Source organism: Ixodes scapularis, unplaced genomic scaffold (genome assembly GCF_016920785.2).
Source record: "Ixodes scapularis isolate PalLabHiFi unplaced genomic scaffold, ASM1692078v2 PGA_scaffold5__190_contigs__length_132052651, whole genome shotgun sequence".
Taxonomy (NCBI): Eukaryota; Metazoa; Arthropoda; class Arachnida; order Ixodida; family Ixodidae; genus Ixodes; species Ixodes scapularis.
In genome coordinates this window covers 63,782,766-63,797,714 of record NW_024609880.1, presented here as the reverse complement: position 1 = coordinate 63,797,714, position 14,949 = coordinate 63,782,766, and the positions used below count along the sequence as shown (strand labels likewise).

The 14,949-nt window shown below is 45.2% G+C and overlaps 2 protein-coding genes across 5 annotated transcripts in view; both read right to left on the bottom strand.

Moving 5' to 3' along the window:
• The window catches only part of LOC8035265 (5'-AMP-activated protein kinase subunit gamma-1), a 417,493-nt gene extending 407,785 nt beyond the window's left edge, over positions 1-9,708 (bottom strand). Inside the window, exon 1 of the mRNA XM_042294135.1 lies at positions 9,503-9,708. The gene's annotated coding sequence lies outside the window, so the exon portion shown is untranslated. The remainder of the gene's footprint in view (positions 1-9,502) is intronic.
• A 3,776-nt stretch (positions 9,709-13,484) lies between these two features.
• The window catches only part of LOC120839186 (2-hydroxyacyl-CoA lyase 1), a 72,761-nt gene continuing 71,296 nt past the window's right edge, over positions 13,485-14,949 (bottom strand). For all 4 annotated transcript variants that reach the window (XM_040209445.2, XM_040209444.2, XM_040209443.3 and 1 more), the window contains one exon: positions 13,485-13,660. In XM_040209445.2, coding sequence (XP_040065379.2) covers positions 13,628-13,660 — 33 coding nt within the window. In that variant the 3' untranslated portion in view covers positions 13,485-13,627. The remainder of the gene's footprint in view (positions 13,661-14,949) is intronic.

Below are 14,949 nucleotides of genomic sequence, written 5' to 3'. Positions count from 1 at the left end.
CATTTTGATGAAATTTCAAAATTATTTTTGGTCCCTAACTAACCCGTTATTACCCCCAAAGGGTGCCTTCCACAGTTTTCTTTAAAAGCTTTGGGATCCCTGCCTGAATAAATATCTGATGAACTAACGACTTGCTTCAAAAATAAAAACAATCTGACACGATTTGAGGTGAACACTGTGTGCGACCGTTAACATTACCGGCGATGTACGCCAACGCAGATCACATATACGCAAAGGAATTTCAGTCTCGGAAGATGTAAACGGACTTAAAGGAGCGGTGAACGATTTTCAGACCTTGGCCAATTAAGTGCGGAGATTAATCTGTCACCCATAAAACGAAAAACAGAAAGCCGTATTTTATTGCAAACGGTAATTTTTATGTAAAAAAAAAAAAAAAAAAATTAAACAAATCGAAGGTCAAACTGCTTCTCAACTCTCCACATCGCCTTTCGAGTGACATATTCTGGGGGATCACATAGTTTCCCATTGGGTACTCTCTCCAGAGACCCCCGGCCGCTTCCTCCGCGATTATCGACTTATAAAGGATTAGCATCGTCGAAGGTCGCGGCGAGCGATCGACACAAAAGACGGTTTGCCACGGGGGTGACGGCGAGTGCAGCACCGGAATAGCAGTCTTTCGGGGCAAGGTGACGAGTTTTTGGTCACTTATGCTTGGAAAAACAATATGAAAAAAATACAAATTGCCAATTCTTTCAACACTGAAATCGCCGCATTACCCCTTTAAACAAGGGTATACGGTGTGGCGACAGCCGTGATGGGATACACACAATACTGGGAACAGGCCACACCGCGCGGCACGCGGTCATGGTGGGCACTGTTGCGAATCACTGGCCGCAAAACGTCTGCACCCTGCCACCCTTTTGGCTGGCAGTGCACTGGAGAAGTGCAAGCTGTCTGATGTACCTAGGGTGTATACACCCCTACCAAGGATCCCCTCCAGATTCACAATCTCGAATAAATATCTGTAAGGGTCATCGATCGCCTGACCTCGCACCCCACTTTTCCCGTGGATACCGATGGGTCAGTAAGGAGAAGAGCGTCCACTGCCTCGAAATCGGGCGACGCCACAGAACAGCAGACGCGTGACGCGAAGGAACTCGGAGCTCGCGCTTCTTGGGCAGATGAATGAATGGATGGTTCAAATCGGCCGAACCTTTTGAATTTGACGGTGGCTTGCGACACCTAGCCAGTGCACCGCAAACTCGTGAAAGCTTGTGGAACTGACCAAACTACAGTTCAAAAACCGTAATAAAAAAATCCGTTTTCTTTTTTTTTCGGAGCATTATTAAGTTTCTTTGTTATTTTTTATGTGGAGAATTCAGATATGTTTAGCTGCATTTTAGATAGCTCGACGTTCTGACGTCACCACAACCCCTGCCAAGGAAGCAGACGAACTGGCGCTCCACATAGGGGCCACTGCGTCCAGCTTCTTTTCCCAGAGTTATGTGCTTACACACACAAGGTGTACCACGTGCACCTGATTCTTTACTTCATCTCTCTGGATTGAGCGCGGGGAAAAGATGGGGCACGAAACGTGCCTAATTTTTTGCTGCGTTCACTTTCAGTTTTACTAATTAAACGCGATCGCCAGCAGAAAGCTGCGTCAAAAGACAAACAAATAATCTACGTTGTTGCTGTCCCCATCGGTGTAGTTCTCAATTTAGCCACCAGGGGCGCAAAGGTTAAACCTCCTTCTCAATAGTAGGTAAAGCTTTGTTTCAGCTTTCCCTCACTTTGCACACGAAGACAAAAATAGCTAGAGAGGATAAAAAGGAGAGAATAGTTACATCTTCGGGAAAAACGAGCGTGATATTCAGATTCACCGGATAAAAATAATCTAGAATTCACCTCTATCTCGTTTTTCTTTTCCAGAAACCTCTTCAGCTTGTCGAATTTTTATGTACGGACTTGTTTATGAATCATCCTTATTTGAGCAGAAAGTAAAAGTTATAAAAGATAGATTTATTCGTTAAATAATTCGTTGGTTGAGAAATAGACACTTAACAAAGACCGAGACTGTCCACAATGGTTACTGCGCTTGCAATATTAGCCCCAAGAGATAATGCTAGTTTTCGATATTTAATGCGTAACGAGCGAGGTTAGAAAGCGAGAAACGCACTTCAAGTGGCCAAGCTCATGCCGTCTCAGACACCGCCCACGCCCCATCGCAAACCTTTTACGATTTCTCAACCACCACGCGTCAAGGTCGTTAAGAAAACAAGCATTCGTTCCTAGCTTAACTGCGCAGTTGACGGCTGTCACGAACACACCCTTGTAAGCAGGCAGGATAAACACGGGAGCGAATGCATTCTTCCTTTTCATTTTATTTCGCTTGTACAGGTGCACTTGTGGAACCGTTGCATTTATCGAAACTAAAAGTGGCGCGCCCTCGCGTACCGTTGCACGACGCTTACAGTTTACCCGTTCGTAAAAATCGGGATTTAGCCATCACGTGGTCGCTTGCCCCACTTGCAACACACTGCGCCGCCGCCCTGCTAAAGTGAATCAGAACACCGATCATATACGTTGGTTGCGCCATGGGCTACAAACGGTAACGAGTGTTCAGTGTTCACAGCTAAATTTCATCAAGATACGGATAGCCTGTGCCAGCCTGGCGCAAAAGAAGAAAAGAAAAAAGAAAGTTTCCGGTCTATTTTAAAAACCAAACCGCCTGCTACATTGCCGCATCGTTATAATCACAAGCTTTCCTGTTCTGATTAGGATTGCTTCGCATCAAATTTAGCCTTCGTATATCAGAACCTTAACCTCACGCATTTGCACACGCAGTAGAGCGCGTTGAAAACTACTGAATACACAGAAATAATAAAACACGTGAAGGACGAACACAGACACACACAATTCTTGTGTCTGTCTGTGTTCGTCCTTCACGGGTTTTATTCTTTCTGTGTATTCCCCCTCGTAGGTGGAGGAGGTTTCCAAGTCGTCCGGTTAAAATATAAAGCACCGATATTTAGTTACTCTCTCGGTGCCCGCTGGCTTACCCGAACCCCAAGAGACGTGGAAACCGCAAAAAAGGTAGACACTTAAATATGATTGCAGGGTTAGTTGGCTTCGTTGAGTGCGCTTCTCTCACGGCATGGGTGTACCGCGGGAAAGCGAAAGACGCAGAGCGGACGTTTGAGCTTCGTTTGAGATTCTTGAAATGTTCAGCTGCGAGTTCACGATGGACATCTGTCGATTGTATCTCCTTAGCGCTGACGATATAGTTACACGCATAACACGAGGCTCGATAGCATCAGACACCAATCACTTTTGGGGATTTTGTAATGGCCCTTCTTTCGGACCTGTCCAAAAAAAAAAAAAAAAAAAAGTGCGGTCTATAATATGCGACTTGAATATATCTCGTATATATAGAGAGAGAGGAAAGTGTTTCCTCGATTTATCTTACTAAGTGGTAATTAAGTTTCGCGTAGTAGAAAGTGTACAAACGCACAACCACGAAACGGTAAACCATACGCTTAACTCATCCAACTCATCGCTGCTCGAGAGAATTAAAACGATACTAGGGGCACTCAAAATGTTTTTTGTAGAAGCTTGTTTTTCATGGCATACTGTTCGTTTGGACTTTAGACAATAAAAAAATTACCAATTCTGGATGACGAGACGTCCTAGTAAGCTCACAGCAATAGAACTACATGGACACTATTTTCTCGGGGGCATTCTGGGGTGTTCATTATCGCAATAAAATGTGACCAATTAAAATAGTTAATCGCGTGTAGATCCCATATCATATATACAATAGCGCAATAGGACAGGAAGATGAAAGGGACAGGACAAGCGGTGCTCACAACTGGTGAAACATTGAGGAAAAAAAAAAGATAAATATGAGAAAATTAACATGATATTGAACGTTACTATTATTGCTCTTAGGCGCGTCATGCATTGTATTTTGATACAAAACGTCAAACCGTCATATGCGGAATAGACCTTTAGCTAAATTAATCAAGCACCAAAGAGAATGCTGGGAACGAAGGCACACGAGCTGCACAGGTAAATAACCAAAATAAATCGTCTGTGGAACGAACGCGCGTGCGAAGTGTCATTTGTTTTAGATGTTCGCGTTCATCTTGCTGACTGGTTCGTTTATGAGGCGTCCGAGGTGATCGCTCTGTACAGATGAATTATAGAAAGCCACAGGAAGCAAAATGGCTTTAGAAGGATACGAACGCGAGTGAAAAATAACCTTAGCCTAAAAGTCTCATGTTAACTTTTGAATCAGGAAGCTAAATAAAAACTAAATATTTTGAAGAAAAAAAAAAGTGTGAAAGCAGCCGACGGCACGTTTGTAAAGGACACGTTAAACCAAACATAATTCGATAAAACCCATTTAGTTTAAAGGTAATCGTGCCGCAGCGTTGAATGACGTTCGTCGAGGCAACGGGCAAGATACTGACCTCTCGCCATTGTCTCTACGACGCCATTATCCTAGCTGCGAATGTGTATGTACACTGATTGTGTCTCTACGCTTATTAGAGGCGACACCGTGGAAAGGTTTGATGAGCGATCCCACGACAAGCCAGAGAGGACGAAGTAGAAGAAGACGGGGTGGGGCACGCGAGGAGCGGGAGAGAGGATTCGGGCGGTTGACAAAGGACGGAGCGGACGCAACCAGGGGTGCTATATTGCGCTTTTTGGACTCCCAGGAGACTAGGGAGAAGGAAGTGACGTCAACGACACAGCAAACGCAGATTGGATGTTGACAGAAGAAAACGAAATCAACACCCAATCTGCGTTTGTTGTGTTGTTGACGTCACTTCCTTCTCCCTAGTCTCCTGGGAGTCCAAAAAGCGCAACATAGCGCCCCAGGCCGGACCTCCGTCGGCGTGGCCAGACGCCAAGAGGCCCGACCCACAACCCGCTTCTCACGCAGTCCGGGCGCCAACCTTCCGGACGTACACAGACGTACTGGACCTGAATGAAGCCTTCGGCCAACGCCCAACTACCTCGTCGCTACGTTCCTCGGCCCTGACCTTGGTGGACACCTGGTCATAGGCTGCCACCGACATACAGGGCCTGATTCAAGCCTTCGGCCATCGATCAACTGCCTCGTCACTACGTCCCTCGGCCCTGACGTCGGTAGACCCCTGATCATCGGCTGCCACGGGTGCTACGCCGAAAGGACTGAAAAGTCGTGAGCTAGGGACTTTTTAGGGGACACTCCACTTAACATTTCTTGAAGTGGTGTAAATAGTTTTGTAAATATTCTCTTCCCATATTTCTACAGTGCAATGTGAATTATTCTATACCGCATCTTCGTGTCTTCTGTCATTTCTTTCCAACATCACAAACCTCTACGGAAGTGGTTTGAAGAACTTTGTGCAAATGAGATGAACCAGTTCACGACGATGAGTCTCGTTTTGTCGGTTGACCGGACTAGCAGAGGAGAGTCGTAGATTGCGGACTCTGCGAGCCAGAGAAGTATCTCGAGGGGCCGCCAGTTCCTCACGTTGCATAACAACACATCTGCCGCAAACATTCTGAGAGTGCCGAGCGCATTAATCAGTTCGTCTGAGGGGCACAGAAGTCGTCCTCGATCCACGTGCTTTGTAAAACCCTGCAAATCGGTATTGGTCTTCGGTTTTGTCCTATGAAACGAGCAGGAGAGGCATGCCAAATGTTCGTTTATACGACACGGGTGATGTGGCCTCCGATGTGGGCCGTTGCAGATAACACGAGGCCCGGCATTCTCCTCACATTATAATGGAGGTCAACGTAGCCAAAATTTTCGCTGCGCTGTCTGGAAGGTCGAGAGTTACTTAACGCAGCTGGGTAATAAGAGGGCTTCGCGATGTGAACTGCGGATCGCCGGGACCCCGCTAAGCACAACGATCGGACATGGTGATGTTATGTGTATTCTAACTGAGCAAGTCGCTACCTCAGCTATCTGAATTTCGAGCGTTCAAGGTCACGTTTACTTCGTTTCTTTTGGTAATGGCCGTTGAGGGCGCTGATGGGCGAAATTAGGTGGATTCGGAAGATTCGGTGCTTAGCGACGAAGTGGCGGGATTTGCGCGCAGGAGCAGCGGCGCTGACAGTCATAGTGAAACTTGTATAACGTTTAAGTAGTGAAAAAAAAAAAAAGACTTATGTTTCAGTATAAATTTAGTGACACCTTTCTCGAATAATCGCACTGGCTAAATTTCTTATCTATACAGCTGAGACACCAGACGCTCACTAAGGCAGACTAACTTCCGGCTGTATAAGCATACACACCAATTCCCTGAATTACGTCCATGCTACACAATCACTTGCGTGGTCTAACTATTAATAAAGTGCGTAAAATATGAGACCCATTTTCGGATTACTTATTTAGAACGAGTTTGGTCTACCCTGTACAAAGCGCACAATCATTTTTAATAAAATATTGACCTACTAAATTCTGTCGCCCGCACACGCACAAAAAAAGAAGGAAGTCTGTACTATGCACATAACCTCATGCACCTTCCTTTTTTTTTTTAATTACTTATTCTAGATATTTAGTTGTCAAGAGGAGGGGACAATCCGAGCGCTGCTCTTTTTTCAGTCGAAGAACGATCAGCCCGGCGAGCAAATGCGATTAGATTGGAAAGCCGCAGATTAGCTTTCTAGAATCTGTCTTGCACGCAAACGAATCAGCGTGCAATCTACTGAAAGGTGGTTTGCCAACGTCACGTCGACTGCTCTATCTCTCGTGCTGCAAGGCGTAACCACGGAACATCCCAGACAAGTTTTACAGTTTCCCGAATCAACAAAACCAAAGCAAAATTGCCGTTTTATTATTATTATTATTTTTTATTCGTCTGTTTTTGTATTTGAAACCAGTCTCGACGAGTATGAAAACATCCGAAGGCAGTTCATAGTATCACCGGCTTTTTCGCCTCACACTCGGGGGATGCACACAACTAACGATTTTGACGAGACTGTGTTAACGCTAAGGCGATTCGGCGTAATGAAGTAGCGTTTACTTCACAAAGATCATTGCAATATTCAGTTATCGCATAAACTAAAAAAAAAAAAAAAAACTGTCTTGGAAGGTCAGAGATTTGCACAAAACGTCACTGCAAGCCCATCAGTATTAAAACACGTATTCTCATCATGTCGTATTACACCTGAGACTGCGGTGGAAGAAATCGGAAGAACTTTCAGTAGAAGGAACAGACAGAGAGAACGCCTCAAACTCAGCTCCTGAGTTTGAGAGCTGAGTTTGAGACGTTCTCTGTGTCTGTTCCTTCTACTGAAAGTCTTCCGATTTCTTCCACCGCAGTCTCAGGTGTAATACGACATAATTAGCTACCACCAGCTCGCCTGCACTCTCACCGTCTTTTCTCGTATTCTCCTTCGCTTATCATCTAAAATCTTCACAAAAAAAAAAAAAAGACGTTGAATAGTTAATTGGTTAGCGTCTTTTCATTTTTATACGTTCATGGAAATAACAATAGGGATAAACGAACCTGTGCTTTTTGGTCATAGGACCCAATAGTAGAAATCCCTACTTTTGCGTCTCGCAACTCAAATACAAATTTAGCAAAGTTAAACAAAACAAAACAAAAATGTTTTTTTATAACTTTCTTTTTTTAATTCTAAAAACGCAGAAGCGCTATAAATATATATTATCATCATGATCATTTACTAAGCCTTGAGGGCAAGGGGTGAAAAGTTGCCGGACATCCTTACATAAAAGTAAATGCAAACACACAAACAAAAAAACCATTATCATGGGGAAACATTACAATATGTGTTACATAAAATAAGCAAGGCAAATGTCATATTTATACAAGTAACCAAGACAATTTACTGGTCGACGATTATGCAATAAGTGCAACTGTAAATGGTCCATTACCTGTGCCATGAATATTGTACGATCACTCACGGTCGTAATGCTGTTAGATATGTTATTCCGGTTCATCGGTTACTTGTTAATTGCTTTCGGTTTCGACTATCGTGACATTAAAATAAAGGTTTCATTCCGCGGTTTCAGTTCCCGTTTGAGTTCCTGGTCCAGGGTGACTCAATCTTTTCGTGGCACGTGAAATGTATCCAACGTGGAGAACGGTTTCATGCCTCGCAGACTCGATTTTAGTTCGACGGCAAACGTTTATCGCTGACTATAAACTCGCCGAAACCAAGTTGCGCAGCTGGAAATGCTGCCAGGCGCGTCCTAATAAATCAACCAAAAAACGGGTTTCCCCTCCACATGCGTCGCATCTGTTGTAAGGGTACGTATGTGTGTTCCTCCTCTTCCGTTGTTGTCGTGGTAGTGTTGCGCAGAGAAGCGCATTGTCCAGGGCGCAGGAAAGACACACCTCCTTTATTTCTTCTTATTATTATTTAACGAAAACATGTTTCGGTTTTTTTTACGAAGCCCCAGCTACTTCCAGATGCGTAGCCTGCCTCCTGTTGCAGGCTCCAAACCGCTAAGTAGACTAAACGAGACACCTCTACCCGATGCCACACCGCCGCTTGGCTCGCCTCCAGCGCCGGAGATTGACGGAACGGGCGAGCCGCATGCGATCATGAAACGCAATCGCGACGCGACAGAAAAAGAAAAAAATGAGAAAAAAGAAAGCAAAAAAAAAATAAAACTTATCATATAAAAAAAAAAAAAAAAACTTGCTGCGCGAGAAGGGAAAGGAAATTGAGACCCCGATAGCGAGGATAAACAGAGACGGGCGCATCACAGGCAAGAATGCGGTCGTCTTCTAACGACAGGATGCTAAAAGCGCGTAGGCCCGTGCGACTACTTCTCTCTCTCTCTTTCTTGAGTGTTCGAAAAACAAAGGCGCATCTACAACGCCTGAAAAAGAAAGGGGCCGGGGCGGCGCGGAAAAGAAGTTACGACACCTCAAAATTAATCGATGCTTCAAAAACACACCGTTCCGCTTCCGAGTACGCTTTCGGGGCTACGGGCACCGGGAAAAAGAGAGTGCCGCGCCGCGGAAGAGATCAGACGGTGGCCAGCGCCGACTGGGCTGGGACGATCAATATTTTCGGGGGATCTGTGGGACACCGGCGCCCAAGTGCGTCGTGCTTTTTAACGTCGCCGGAAGACAGGAACTCCCCCGCAAGGTTCCACCACCACGGACGCCTGCAAAGTTCTGCACGAGCCGCGGATCAAGACGCACGCCGCCAGACACACCGTGTGCGCAGCCAGCCACCGAGACCGGGTCCCTTTGCACCGCGTTTGACGAGCCAACAAAAACGACGGCGGCTTGGCTCGTCACAAAAACGCCGCCGATGTCGGGCGAAAGCTCGCGTTAAAAACATGTGCTCCTCCCGACCTTAACCTTGTCCTAGCTCTAGCGAGAAGGCAGTCACACTTTCGAAGCTCGCAAACAACGCGGTGGTCAGCAGTGTGCCAGTAGCACGTGCGTCCGTCGCTTGTTTTGGTCGAGGCGGCGGCAAAACAATCAATCGATGTCGCCTTTCCCAAAAAAACAACAAAAAAACTTTCTTTTTCTTTTTTGAATGCGAAAAGACTGGCCTGTTTGCAGGGCTCTTGACTTGATCGGATCGCTGGGATTCGGCGACGTGGTCTTTTTAGTCCGTCGCCGGCTCGCTGACACGGGAAGCGATCCGCGTCGTCGTCGTTTCGCGCCTCTCGAAGGGTAGGGCGGCAGCGCAAGCCTTGCGGTGCCTCGTTATTTCGTATGCCTCACTCGTCGTCCCGGCTCGCTCGGCTTGGCTACACAAACACGGCCATGCGGGCTACGAAACCGGCGGCTGCGCGTCCACCGGCCGGCGTCTCGCTTTTACTTTTGGTTTTTCGTGCTTGTTGTTGTGGGTCACGTGATGCAAACACGCCCACTGAACAACATGGCCGTTTGCGATAGAGCCGCAGCTTCGTAGCTCTCAATTTGCGAAATGGACTTAAAATTGAGGACATGCAACGTTTTGATTGTTTACGTTTAAATATATTTAAATTTTCGCAGTTATTTGGCCTAAAATAACCAGCCTAAAATTCCTAAATTTAAAAACACAACTCGAAACAGGCTATTTCAAAGGGTTCCGAAACCGAAACAGCTTGCCGGCAGCAGACGACGTATCCTTTGGTAATGAGTGCAAGATGTTCGCGCCGAAGCCATCTGTCCGTTCTTGGTACTTTCTCAGATTTTTTTAATTTATTTTAATATACGTTATGACCACTGCCTCTTGACAGGTTATGCCTGCTTATGTGACATCAATAACAATGCCAAAGTCAAATTTAGGGATTTTGCGTGCCAAGCCATTGCCAACGAAAGACATCAGTCTCACCCCAACGGAGAGCTGATGAGGCCTCTCGAGCGCCTGGGTATCTTTCGACCTGCAGCCGAGATATCGGTTCCCCGGCGCCTTCTCTGCAATAAGCTCCCCTCAGATTGCGGGCACTTCGGTCGAGATTCGAACCCGTCAACTGAGGATCCGTTGGCCGGCGTTTTAAATCGGAGCAACCGAAGCGGCTCAAAAATTTTATTTCAGTCTAATGTCGCTCGACTGGGGTGTTCGGCGTGCTTATTCGGTGTTTGTAATTAACGTTTTAGCGTTACTTATAAACAGCACAAACTAATACCAAGCCCAATGTATGCTGCTTGTCAACCGAAATAAACAGCGGAAAAAAAAATATATTCGAAAAAATACACACCAAAGCTTGGGGCTGTTTCTGCGAGATAAACGCATGAACGAGTGCGGGATAAGCATTACAACCATGTCGCCGACTCGCATAAATTAATACCCCAGCACCATCCTACCCCGCAAAATACTGAGAGAAAAAAATAGGTACAAATAAACAACACAGTAACAAACTACACGTGCGAGGAGTCGCATCCAACAACAAACTCGCCCTTACAGTCAAACTAAAAAGACAAAACAAAAAAGCAAATAAGAGAGCGCGTTAAAGGCGAACAAAAAAATCGCGCTCGAACCCCAAAATAGCACGAGGAAGGGAGGCGCGGACGCGGCGATGTATCGGCGGCAAAAACAAGTCGCGAAGGGCCCAATCAGCCAGTCGCACGAATTGCTAAAACAAAACAATTGCCACGGTCACTTACGCGCAAGGCATCGTCGGCGGACATCCTCCGACGTCCGGCGCCGTCCTCCTTCGGACGTTCCAGCCAACTCCGTATCCCGCTCGACATTCTCGACGACGTCGCCTGTCGACTGGGCTGACTCGCGAGATCACAACAAGGACCCTCCTCTCTCTTTTTTTTAACTTTTTTTTTTTAAAGAGTTTTGGTTAGCCTCGTTGTCGGAGACACCGCCAGCACCGGAGCTTCCAACGAACTTGGGGGTTTCTGGCCACGGTGGCGACGCGGCCGCATTTGCATCGCTTTGGAGGGGAGCGCGCGAAGACACTTTTACGACACTTTCCCCTTTTGAAGCCTCTCGGCTCTCGAGCCGCGGCTCTCTTCCGAGTACCGTGCCAACTTTGGGAAGGGAAAATGAAAAAAAGATATCAAGAGTCTCCGCTTGGCAGGCCCGGTAGTGTGCGTGTGTGTGGCAGCTTCAATGTGAACGAATGGAATTCAGCCAACCAGCGGCAGCCGCACTCCCCCAGCTCGTGCGTTATTCCATCGTCCAGGTTTTGGGTCTTTGGACACTCGTTGGAACGCGTAGACGTGCTGAAAGGATTCTGCCAAGGAACGAGTTATGCAGAACCAAAGTTAAACTTGGGCGGGCCAAGGCGACCTTGGAGCACGCAGCCAAGCTGCGTTACCCTCTTCAGTGCCACGTGATAGATGCTGTGGGAGCGAGGAGGAGCATACAGGGCATTCCCATAATTCAATACATGCGGCCTTTTTGAGAACTGGTCTATTGCTGTTTTGCACATTTCCTTTGCTTAAAGTTCAGCAGTATGAATCAGCACAGGTAGAATCGGTGTTTACCGCCAACAATGTTTGGCATAACCAAAAAAATATTTCGGCAAAAAAAAAAAAAAAAAATCTGGTTGTTGCACACGTGTCTTGCTAAAAAAAAAAGAGAGACAAGCAAGAACTAATTTGGTAGCTATTATTTTACACCAAATTGCATAATAGTTCCAAGCGAGTTCAGTCCTTCAATTCTGGCAGAAATCCAGTAATGACGTGTTCACTCTCACAGTGTCGCGGAGTGTACATTAGGTATGACAAATGTTAGGGGACCCCTTGTGAACAGGCAGGAGTGATGGTAGATCACACCCACGGTGAGGGAAGAATGGTGGTTACGATGATGATAAAATAGATGAATACAAATAATTGCTAATTCGAGATGCAATTGCTTTACTGTCATGCAGGGTGTTTCCACCGACGTTTTTTCGTCCACCATTTTGTTGTCATGAGCTGTCTGGTGCATACTAAAGGCGAGTATTACGAAGATTTACATAGCAGTGTCAAATCAATAGTGCATAAAACCTTATTTTCATCATGCCTCTTTTCTTCCGTAAGGCATTTTCTCGCTCGCAGCTAAATGGCGGATCGACGTCGCGTCAAAACGCCCTATATAAAAGAAACATCGCACAAAAGGGTAATATCTTTTCTGTGTATCAAAAATTGAAATGTATTTATTCCTTGATTTGACTGATAAGTTAAGGCATTGCAGCCCCTTATTGAGAAACATTGATATTGAACTTTTTTCTTCGTAAAGTCTTGTCCATACCTTTAACCTCAGCATGCACATGTGGTGTACAGCAGGGCTGTTCAACCTCAAGTGGTGTTCAAGTTAAAGGTGCTGAACATTAGACTGCATCACATATTATAGAGATATGTACACTACTGGTGTTAATAGAAGAGTGGCCACAAAGTGAAGTCAAAATATGGCCAGAGTTGACTATGCACTGCAGATGGAGCCGTTTAAAGGTATTTCTTTGTCGCACTGGAAACGAAAGAACTACATTTCATTTGGAGCTTAAATTTTGAGCTTAAAATGTAATTGCCGTTTGCTTATAGTGGGTTACTGCCTGTCTTCACTTGGGTCTAAGCGACTATTTCTCGTACTTGACGAACCTGTGAGCTCGCATTGATTTTTGTATGCTGTTACAGTCTGAACTGCCGGTTTTCTGGTGATGGAGAACTGCCGATTGAAACACTTTTTGGGTTTAAATTTTTCTAATTTCTCAGTTTACCTTTCTTCTCACTGTATAGATAGTGTAACAAATAAAATAATATTGTTTTGGTTGGCGATTCCTTGTGTCCAATTTTTGTACTGTAACGAGAAAGTAACGGCGTGACTGTTTTTGCAGTAACTGTAACACGTCACTTTTTGAAACCAGTAACTATAACTGTAACAAAGTTACATTTTTCCCCTAGGTAACTGTAAAACTTACTTTTTACTGGTAACGTGCCCATGACTGGACTAGAGACATACCACTAAATCAAATACGAATAGATGGGCAAAGGGTACCGAACAAGTTGTCTTGTAGATAAATGCTGCAGGTGACACATTATTTACCACACTATACTGACTTGCAGAAGATGAAGAGCATATTCTAACGAGCTGAAGCAAAGCACATCATATTCGGCAAGACTCTCAAAGTTTTTTTTTATTTTACAATCTCTACAACAGTGTAAGTAATAAAAAAATAGGTACCACCACATTTTTTATTAAATGTGACCCGTAGTATCTGTCTACAAAAATAGAACCTTTCTGAGAATCGCAATTACATCTTGGACTTGGTGAGCCAGTCAAAGTCCTGCGAGAAAGGAAACAAACATAAACAAAATGGTTGGCAAAGCAATGTGACAGTGCTTTCAAACTTCCATGTCTAACATAAAAGAAAAAAACATGTAACATGAGGGACAACACAGACACCCTTCAAAAGCCAGACTTTGAAGGATGTGCTTGTGTCGTTCAACGTGGTTAGACTTTTCCTCTATTTACAGGTTATTCATTCTGCTCTTTCTCATTCCCGACTTCCAACACCAAACTCAACCGTTCACTTATCCATGTAATGAGTGGCCATTAGTAGCTTTCAAGGACAAGGCAATCCTGCTTGTTCTATAATTTCTAATATTAGTGCATTACCAACTTGAACACCATTAATCTTTGCCCTGTACCGGGAAATTATCACTTCAGTCTCGGTCCAAGGGGTGTGCAAATACTCGAATATATGAATTCGAATCGAATAGAAAGTTCCCAAATAATTTGATTCGCGAATCGAATTCCTAGTATTTGGTCACTCGAATATTCAATATATTCGGCCAAAGACGTGCGGTCGGCGCGGAGCTGACAAAAAAGCAGTTTTTTCTCCCGATGTAAGCGCCGTGATGTTAGACACACTATGGGAAAAACAGCTTTTCGTCCTACTATTCCACAACAATCTAATGCACAAATTAGAAAAAAGAAAAGTAACGAACGCCACAAACTTTATAGCACGCAGATTTACTCACGATTGTGACACAATCTACCCTTGAATCACAACCGAAACATCCTGTTTGTGCCGCTTCCAGAGAGGAATTGTTGGTTGGGAGGCCGGAATCCCGTGCCATGCCTAAATCTTTTCACGGGTAAAGCCCCTCGTTTCAAATTGAAGCACCGATATAAAACACACTTGCCGCACTCACAGAAATCGGCGACTGCATGATCACAGAAAGATAACCACGTTAACCACGCCGATGAAACCAGCCAAGTTATCGTCGTCGTACTTTTGTAACCGCAAGCCGCAAATTCTGATTCGGAACGAAACGGAACGGAAAAATAGTGTGCCTAGATTTGAGAGGGTTTCCAACAGTTCGATAGCAGCGTTTGAATTACAAAGTGCGAGAAGGTGACGAAAATACGAAAGCGTCGATCGGGATCGGGCAGGCAAGGCAGGGACGGCAGGCATCGTCGCCCTTCTGTTTGCTCGCCTTTTTCCCCGTGACAACACAGCACATGCGCACGCGACCAATCTGAGCTGAAGCCGTCTCCGTGGTATCATTAGTTTCAGTTTCGCTTGCTCCCTCTTTTAAATCAAGGCTCTCTAAAACAGAATAGATAAAC